The sequence below is a fragment of the Oxyura jamaicensis genome, chromosome 6 (genome assembly GCF_011077185.1).
Source record: "Oxyura jamaicensis isolate SHBP4307 breed ruddy duck chromosome 6, BPBGC_Ojam_1.0, whole genome shotgun sequence".
Taxonomy (NCBI): domain Eukaryota; kingdom Metazoa; phylum Chordata; class Aves; order Anseriformes; family Anatidae; genus Oxyura; species Oxyura jamaicensis.
In genome coordinates this window covers 5831520-5840485 of record NC_048898.1, presented here as the reverse complement: position 1 = coordinate 5840485, position 8966 = coordinate 5831520, and the positions used below count along the sequence as shown (strand labels likewise).

The 8966-nt window shown below is 37.5% G+C and overlaps 1 protein-coding gene across 1 annotated transcript in view; it reads right to left on the bottom strand.

Annotated features, from left to right (window-relative positions):
- Nucleotides 1–3560: 3560 nt before the first annotated feature.
- RTKN2 (rhotekin 2) overlaps nucleotides 3561–8966 on the bottom strand; it is a 31264-nt gene continuing 25858 nt past the window's right edge. Inside the window, exons 10-12 of the mRNA XM_035329397.1 lie at nucleotides 8285–8450; nucleotides 6165–6272; nucleotides 3561–4644 (exon numbers count right to left, since the gene is read on the bottom strand). Of these exons, the coding sequence (XP_035185288.1) occupies nucleotides 4091–4644; nucleotides 6165–6272; nucleotides 8285–8450 (828 nt within the window). The 3' untranslated portion in view covers nucleotides 3561–4090. The remainder of the gene's footprint in view (nucleotides 4645–6164; nucleotides 6273–8284; nucleotides 8451–8966) is intronic.

Sequence of the window (8966 nt, the reverse complement as noted above, 5' to 3'; positions counted from 1 at the left end):
TCTCTGAACACACACTGGCTTTCCACAGACTGCTGCAAGGCAGCAGCGCACTGACCTGCTTGCACAAATGTGAATGTTGGGTAATGGGGCTGCAAGAAGCCCCAGGCCTCTGCTGTCTTATAAGCCTCATCACAGCAGGAGGCTGGCATGTATCACTTGTTCATTTGTGACTTATTTCTGCATTGTTTAGTGATGTTAATCAAATGACTTTTGGTTATTGAATTCCTGTTTTGAACATTCATCCTTATTACGGTCTGTAAAATTTGAGGAAAAAAACTAAGGAGGAGGTCGAATTTCTGAACAAGTCTGTGTAATGATCAGAAAGGGACCAGTAGCAGTAATGAAATACTTGTAATTTGTCACTATACAGAAAAGCCAAAAAAAAAATAAAGTTGCTTCACAGGTATATCTTGTAATTATACTTCTAAAATTTGCTGGGTTTATTGCATTTATGTTCTTGAGTAGACAAAAGCTGAGTACAACCGTACTCCCTCAACCTGACTTTACTGTATTGCTAAGATCAACATTTGCTGGTAGCATGCAGTTTTTAATCAGTGAAACCAGCCTGCTGCACAGAAGATTCAAAGGCAGTAATAAAAGGCAACACATCAGGAAAAAAAAAGATTAAGTCAGTACAATAAAATATTGAAACCTGAAGTCAACTAATGCTTCGTAATAGTGATTGCATAGTGAGTGGTTGCTTAAAATAACAGCAACTACATTCGGTAGCAGAAGCCTTTCCAGCAGTAGGAGCCTAAACATGTAATTAGTTTAGCAAGTCTCAACACAGTCATGACATTTCACAGGACTGCAAGAACAACATTGTTGTGCTGAAGAAGGATGATCAGGGTAATTAATGGCCTCGTCTGCTTAGTGGTGATCTGGGCAATACAGTGAAATGGATATGAGACTAATTTAAGGATAGATGTGTAACGTCAATCAACGCAGCTTCATGAAGAATAGGTCTTGAACAACATGCTGCATTTTTCCCTTTGATACAGTAAGCTTGCAGAGACACCTGTACTGAGATGTTATCCTCAGGAACCCTAAGGCACCTAGTGGAAAGCAGATGAACTTGTCATTTTCTAAGGTACCCATGCTAGATGAAAATCAATATAGACTGTTGTATTGAAGGCAGACGGGTAATTTCAAAATGCAGCATTAATAGGGAATCAGCAAAAAGCACAGATGTTTGTCCTGGAATTTCCATCTTACTCAATTTTTTAAAGACTCTGAGAAAAAGAGAGACCTGAACTCAATGGTGTGTCTGTTTGATTTTCTCTGTCCCCCTCGTCCATGTCACCAATCTAATAAAAACTTATCAGCTCTCTCTACAAACCTTGCCTTGCATTCAATTTTAAAAATCAATGATCCGGAAGAAACTATAAAAATCACTTGCAATAAATTTGCAAAGGACTTGCAGACCATTGGAGTAGTAAAGAATGAGGACAGGTCACTTATACAGAGCAATCTGGATCACTTCTTAAGCAGTATTTTAATGCTGGTAAAATACAGTGCACGCTTATAAGAAAAAATAAGGTAGGATAATAAGAGGATGATGTACCGCAGTCTCAAAAAAGACGCTGAAGAGGACTTGAGCCATAAAAGCCAGCATCCCAGGTAATGCTTCCGCAGAAAAAAAGGATAATGTGATTTTTGAGGAAATAGGGTGGGGAGGTATTAATAAGAATAAGAGGATCACGGATCACATTATGTCTCAGTATAGTCCTGATGGATCGCTATTGACACATTGCATCTAATTCGGAGGTCACACAAAAATATTTCAATACATGAGAAGTACAGAGAAGAACGTGAAGACTAATTAGTCTTGAATAGCATTCATTGCTGTAAGAAAGTTAAGGAATTCAGCACATCTCATCAGAGAAAAGGTTAAAAGGGACATAATCACAATTTATAGCTACACACAAGCAATTAGAAAAGCTGATACTACAGAGATCAATACAAGCAATCAAAGGCATAAAAAGACCAAAATAACTTAAGGTGGAGCTAGAAATGCAAATTGAAAAATCAAGTGAAAAATGTACCTGGAGTAATTAACTTTTGCAACAGGAGGTATGGGTAAATTCTCATCACTTGAAGACTTTAATATTAAATGGCTGTGTAAAATATGTATGTTGTAGTTCAAAACAAAGCTCCTGAATTTAATAGAGAAACTGCTCGTTGAAATTCAATAGCCTGTTGAATTTCAAAAATGAATCCTCATTATGCTGCCTTCTTGCCTTATTATATTTAAGAGATTTATTTTGAAATATAGCAACTAAGTGGAAGGAGGTTACCAAGAAAAAGGTAGTCTTTCCAGAGCACAGTAACATTTAAGGCTAGATTTAAAGTTAAATAAACTGCTGCTGCATCTTGGAAAATACTCACCACTCCCCCCGTGTTTATTTTTCCTCTTTCCTGTTCAGAGTTGCACAGTCCACTTAGTTGACTGTGTCTAATTTACATAATCATGCAGTTATTCCTCAGTTTTTCTGTTCCTATTTATAAACCATTCACAAACCATCCACTTAAGTAACAGCATGATTTGTTATAAGAATTATGATGGTTGTTTCAGAGGGAGAATGCAACGTGATTAAATGCAGAAGGAACAAGGGCATTCTAGAAACAGGGATCTAGTCCTGCAAAGGGATTTGTAAATGAAACCTGCCCATCAAGTCCCACCCCAAATAGCCAATGAACTAAGGAAGAAATCCAGCAGATACCTTTACAACTGTATAGCCAAGAGCTTAGCAAAGACAAAAAATAGATAAACCAACCAACCATGCACACAGTATCTTCTGGAGAAATGGTAAAGCTCCCAAAACCATCTGTACTTTAGAAAAAAAGTTAATGATATGGACATATGCAGTTGCTGATATGACTCAACTCAGGTCTGAATACAAAGGCTCTAGAGGGAAATCTGCGAGTAGACCTTTGCTCCTGGATAATTTCCAGCTTCTCACGGAAATGCATCAAGCAAGGAAAGGGCTGGATATTTGAACTGTGAATCCAGCAGAGAAGCCTTTTCTGTATGCAAAAGATGTTTTGCAGGTGCCATAGGAACTGTAATAACTCATGCTTCTAACAAAAATGGCAGTCTGATGTAAGAACATCAAAGTTCAGTATTTTCATCTGAAGCACTTATTCTCTGTTATTTCAGAAATGAGTGGGAGAACAAAAAAACCTACATGTTTACTAGTAGGTCATGTTTACAAACCGGCTATCTACCAGAAGCAGCCGAGAGGTTCATGAAGAAGCGATGCTACAGAGCCTACAGAGCCCCCTTCATCAGAAAAAAAATACACCATAAAAATGAATTCCCAAGTGAGTGTTCATATGCAGTACTGCTTTTACATGTTTGCATTAGTCCAAAATAAGCCAAAAAGTGATGGATTCCATTTTTGCTCGTACACAGATAATCCTGGTTCAGACAGTGCATGCACCAGGAAGCACCGAAGAGATCCCACGTTAAATTGATAGAACTTTTTCAGAAATTCATATACAGCTATTCAGAAGCATGCAGTTCTGAATAGCTGTATACTGTACTGTGAACCTGCAGTTCACAGTACGTTATCTTATAAGCAGCGGTTCCCAAACAGCGAGGGAGATATGAGAATATTTCAGGTGAAGCGAAGCATGGAGCCCAAGAAAATCATTTTTGCGAGCCTGGCGCTGAATGTGTGAAATTCCCAATTGAACTAGTTGGAGGAGCTGCAGATGGGATAAGCTGTGGGACTGGTAGAAGGCAACAGTAAAATCCCTTGTGCAGGGACACCGAGATACCCTGAATACTGCCAACTTTTCAAGGCAAAAAGTACCAAACCACTGTTTCAGAAGTGGCATCATTATTTCATATGAACCATTCCCCATTACTAGTGCAATTATTTAGATGTTACCAATAACAAGTACAGCTGAGAATGCAGCTAGTAGTAACGTCCTGGCTAAAAGACAGGAAACTAAACCAAAAAGACTTTAAACTCAATACTTACAAGCTGTATGGTAAAATCTATTTTCACACAAAAGTTATAGTATTAAGACTGAGGAACTTAAAATTCCAGGGACTCTTTTAAGCTAATGATTATGCCTGTGGCTACAACCATGATCTAGGGTCTAGCATTTCTGTGATGTATTTCTGCCTAGGGGTTGGTACTGGTTTCGTTTCAGACTCTGTCTTGGCAACCAAAGAAATGGGATTTCCATGGTCAGATGAACAGTTTTTTCTACAAGGGCCAATTTTGCGAGGAGCAGCAACAGGTGTCTGCAAGTGTGTTACCATAGGTAACTCTGAATCCAAAGAACTACTACAAGGTGCGCTGTCAGGCTTCTCCCAGTTTTCCTTGCCAAGTTGCAAGGCAAGTTGCTGTGTGTCCACTTGTGCTTTTGCACCGTATGGTGACTTATCAGAGGGTGGTAGTGGAGCTCTTCTTTTCTTCCCTCTGCCATCGCTGGGACTTGCAGTATCTCTTTTGGGGGCTGGATGCATGTTTTTCTGAACAACCACTTCATGAGATCCATCAAAGAGTGAAGCCCATAAGGAAGATGCAGACTCTTTTTGCTGGCAAAGGAGGAACTCGCCATCGCTCTGTTCAATTTTCCTTTGTATGATATCAGCTAAGCCCTCGTGTTTCACTGGAGAATCAATGCCTGTAATTTTAAAGGACAACAATTAACTCAGATTAAAATGCTACCAATGACTTTACTCCTCCCTATTTCATTATTACTATTCAGAAGAGAAAACTATTAACTACGTGTCATGAAGCCTGGACTACTACTAAGAGTATTAATGGAAAAAAAAATTGAAATTATTACATATACTCTCCTACAGAAGGCTGAGGTGACATGAGGGAACTGTTTGTGTGACAGCTGGAATCGAGAGAACAGGGTAGACATTGGTATTTCTTACCAAGTAGAAAAAAACAAGGTACTATATACATATATACACACACTACAAATTAGATATATTTTGCAGTATAGTATTTGTAAAATTTTGTTTCACAAAAGGCCCATGGAAACATCTATGACTAAATATTCTTGTGCCTACAGCCTGCAGAAAATGGGACATCTTTTCATTTACCATTTTTCTTTATGTGCTTTAAGACTGTCTTGCCCCATTTCTGATCTCTCATATTGAGTTTTATTTGTTTGTTTTATGTACACAGCAGTAATGCTAGCCTCTAAAACAACAGCAATATCTTTTCTATTTCAGGTCACACATTAAGGATTTTTAACACAATTTTAAACACAGGGTTTTACATATGAATACTACGAATAAGCACAAAAACACTGGCATATAAAGAATGAAACAGTTTGTATTCTGTTCCACAGCAGTATATTTGAGCATGAGCAGAATTATGCTACAGCATTACCTTTGTAAAACTTCAATATATTTGATTTACTCCCTTACTGTTCTGCGTTCATAGCTCAGAGAGGACTTTTTTGACTGTTCAGTGCTCTGATGCACAGTAACTCGGTGACCCACATGGCATTTTGAGCATCTTCACAATTCCAATCTCAAGCAGCAAGCAGTCAAGCATTTAAAGCTGTACAGTGTTTTTTAGCCAATACTGCAATGGATTCATTAAAATAAAGTGACCTACTTTTTCTAGTCTGTAAATATTATTTCTGTAATGAAACTATTAAAGTAATCCTGCTGTGTACCATTTTGCTCTGCAAAAATAGTAGTTTCAAATACATGCTAGATAGATTTTCAGAGTGTGTTTTTCAACATCATTATGACAGACCAAATACTTAGGTAAGTTAAGTTAGCTAAGCCTTTAAATAGCTTTAAGAACAGCAAATTAATTTCATGAAACTAAAGACATTATTGTTTGGGATACTATTTTACCTTTACATTCTCTGAACTTTACACTATCATAACGGCGAGCATTTACTTCTAGTGATGGTTTTTTTGAATGTGTTCAGTGCTCCCTAGTTACAGTTCAGATTGAAGATTTTTTGAGTCAAGGTAAAAAAAAAAAATCATTATTTGTGCTATTACAAATTCAGATTTAATGTGCACTCCTTGGCATGCAATTATGTTGCTCTTTCATTGTCTGAATTGCCCTTGAAAAACTCAGTGTTTCAACATCAACACCAGAAGTCATCTGAATACAGACAATGTTGTTTCTGTTACCCTGCAACTTGAAAAGACAAATCCCACTTACTCATATCATGGTAGACGGAGGTCGCTTCTTTTGTCAAGAACAAAGGTGGTTTCCGTGGTGACATAATCTCAATTTTCATAAGTTCTTCACAACAATGTTTCCACTGGCCTGAGAGAGAAAAGAGAACAATGATTGGAACTTAAGCAATTCAGCTTGAAAAAACTTAAGTCGTTAGGTTGTGTTAGGAAACTATCTCCAAAAAAATGCTAAACAGTAAGCATTTACTTTTGCTTAGCAGGAACACTCAGGATGCATTTTCAGTCTTTTCAACTCTAATCTCGTACCAACTCTTAGCATACTAAGCTATACTATATATAGTATAGTTGCTTATATGTAAGGTACTACCTTTAATTGAAGCATCTCAGCAGTAGTTACACTATAAACATTAAATATCATAACTTGCCTTCAAATCTCCAACCCCAGTATAAATTCATCACTTTTTTTTTTTAATATCATCCTTTAATGTTAAGGAAGCTTTTATCAGGGGATGTATACTGCAAGCTGGATGTTATACAACTGTTAAAGGAACAGTTCTGTCTTTAATAGAGGATGACTTCCCTTTTATCTGTTAGCAGACAAGGAAACCTCTTTTTCTATTAATAGATTTTGACCTTAAGGAAAACAAGACACAGTAAAATTACTTCATCCATACCAATCATTCTAAGTTTTCCGAGCACATTAATTTTAAGAGATTTTTAAAACCAGTAAAGAAAAAAGGCATTTAAATGCCAAGTGACCCATTTTCTCTGAACCCAATGAAAATGTCTTAAAAAAATCCATGGGTATTCTATCTATAATGAATAAGTACTAGTTCTTTTTACCCCACTCCACAGCTAATTTAAAGAGGATGCCCTAGTTTTTGCTTGGTGTGTTTCTTTAATTGATAGAGCCTCTTCTGATTGTAACTCAGAGCTAAAAAGAAGTAGAAATACAAAATAAAATACCAAGGTCCCACAACCTCAATTCACTGATTTCATTGGTTTCGCCTCTGATTAAACACTGGTATTTCATTAGTCTACCTCATTCTGTTTTCTGCCCTGGTGAAAAGGACTGTAAGGAACCAACTGTACTTTTTCTATGACAGCATAATATCTGACTGTTGTTCTCTGCTCTTAAGAAAACTGTGAGTCAAACTACTAAGGCAGAGGAAAAAGATGGAAGACAAGTTAATGTATATAGTTCCTTTAATTAATATTTAGTGTTAAACAAGCAACATGATATACCACCTCAATAGCATTTCACTGTCATACCAAGAAGCAAATTTCTTCTCATGTAAGAACAGTGTTGTTCCAGAGGTTAGCCAAAGTCAGTAAGATAGCTTCCTGAAAAAAAAAATTAACTAACCAGTGAAGATCCCCAAACATTGCAGCACTGAATAGAGGAAAAAAAAAAGACAAGGGATTGGAGTATTTATTTCACTTATATCATTTTACAGAGCCTCAGGTACAGCTGTTGAAGTAAGCAGTATGTATTTGCATACCGTTCAGCTAGGTGTGCATACTCCCCTGTAGCAAGGGGTACCAAAACCTTAGAATTACCAACAGAATCAAGTAATTCCTAAAGCAGCAGACAGCAATTTAATTAATCCATAATGCTGTTGGGCAAGGAACATACATGCTCCTACTTACAAGGGCTGGCTGAATCTGCATCCTATCCAAAGCCCCAAATGAATCCTACACCCTCACCACTTCCCACTAAGACTTCCAGGCCTCATACATGCTGAATCCCACAAAAGCAACACACCACACCACTGACAGGGTGCGCAGGTAGGGGTGGACCCTTCCAGCTACAGCTGAGGAAGAACTGGTGAGAATTTAGTAGTCCTTAAAAATTTCCAGAATGTTGCTAAAAGGCCAAGTTCATTTGAGACTGGTGGACATGTTCTACTACTGGTTTCCTGCAAAAAGCCAGGCTGAACATGTGGACACTGGTTCAGTTAAATATTTGTCTTCTAGTGGCTTAGACCACCACCCAATATTATTCCAAAGAACATTTTTCTTCTCAACGTTGCAAACAAAGGATTATGAGGCAATTTCAATTCAAATTGTTCAAAAATTCCTTTGATGTTACATAACATCCCTCTGTAAGGGCACGGTGCCGAGCACTGCCTGCTTACTTACTCAGATCATAGAAGTGCTGCCAGAAAGCCTCCATCCAGTTATGAAGTTCTTCCCTACCATCAGTAGCAAAAAGTTGAGTCACAGCCTCTCCAGACACAGGATTGGTAACAGAAAAGTTAATAGTTCTTCTCTTCAAGTCCTTATCCACAGCTCGAATTCTGGTTTCCTACAAACAACAAACTGTGGTAATGAGTTATTGCTTCAGCTCACTCACATCAGCTTATAGCCAGTGACAGCATGATGGGGGTATAAGTTGATTTTTATTTAAAAAAAAATAAGGAACTAAGTAAGGTCAGTAATTGCTTATAAAATATTTTCTCATAAAACAATTCAAATGTCACAATATATGAAAATAATGAATGGAGCAGAACTATTGCAGTCTAGGGCTAAATTACAGAATGTATGTTCTGTTTCTCCTCCCTCTGCCTTTACAAGCTCATCTCATTTCACACAGCTTATCTTCCTTCATAGCAATTCGGCGAATAACTTAAAACAGCAATAACCAGCTCCTTTTCTCCAAAATTTTCATCTGGAGAAACGTATTTTTTTTACAGTTAGGTCTCCTAGCATACTCCTGTGGGTCATTTTTTATGCAATGGATTCTAAACATACATCTATTTTACTTGCATTTCAGTGAATCAGGATGTTCAGGGCTAATGCTACAGTGACAGATAATTTAACA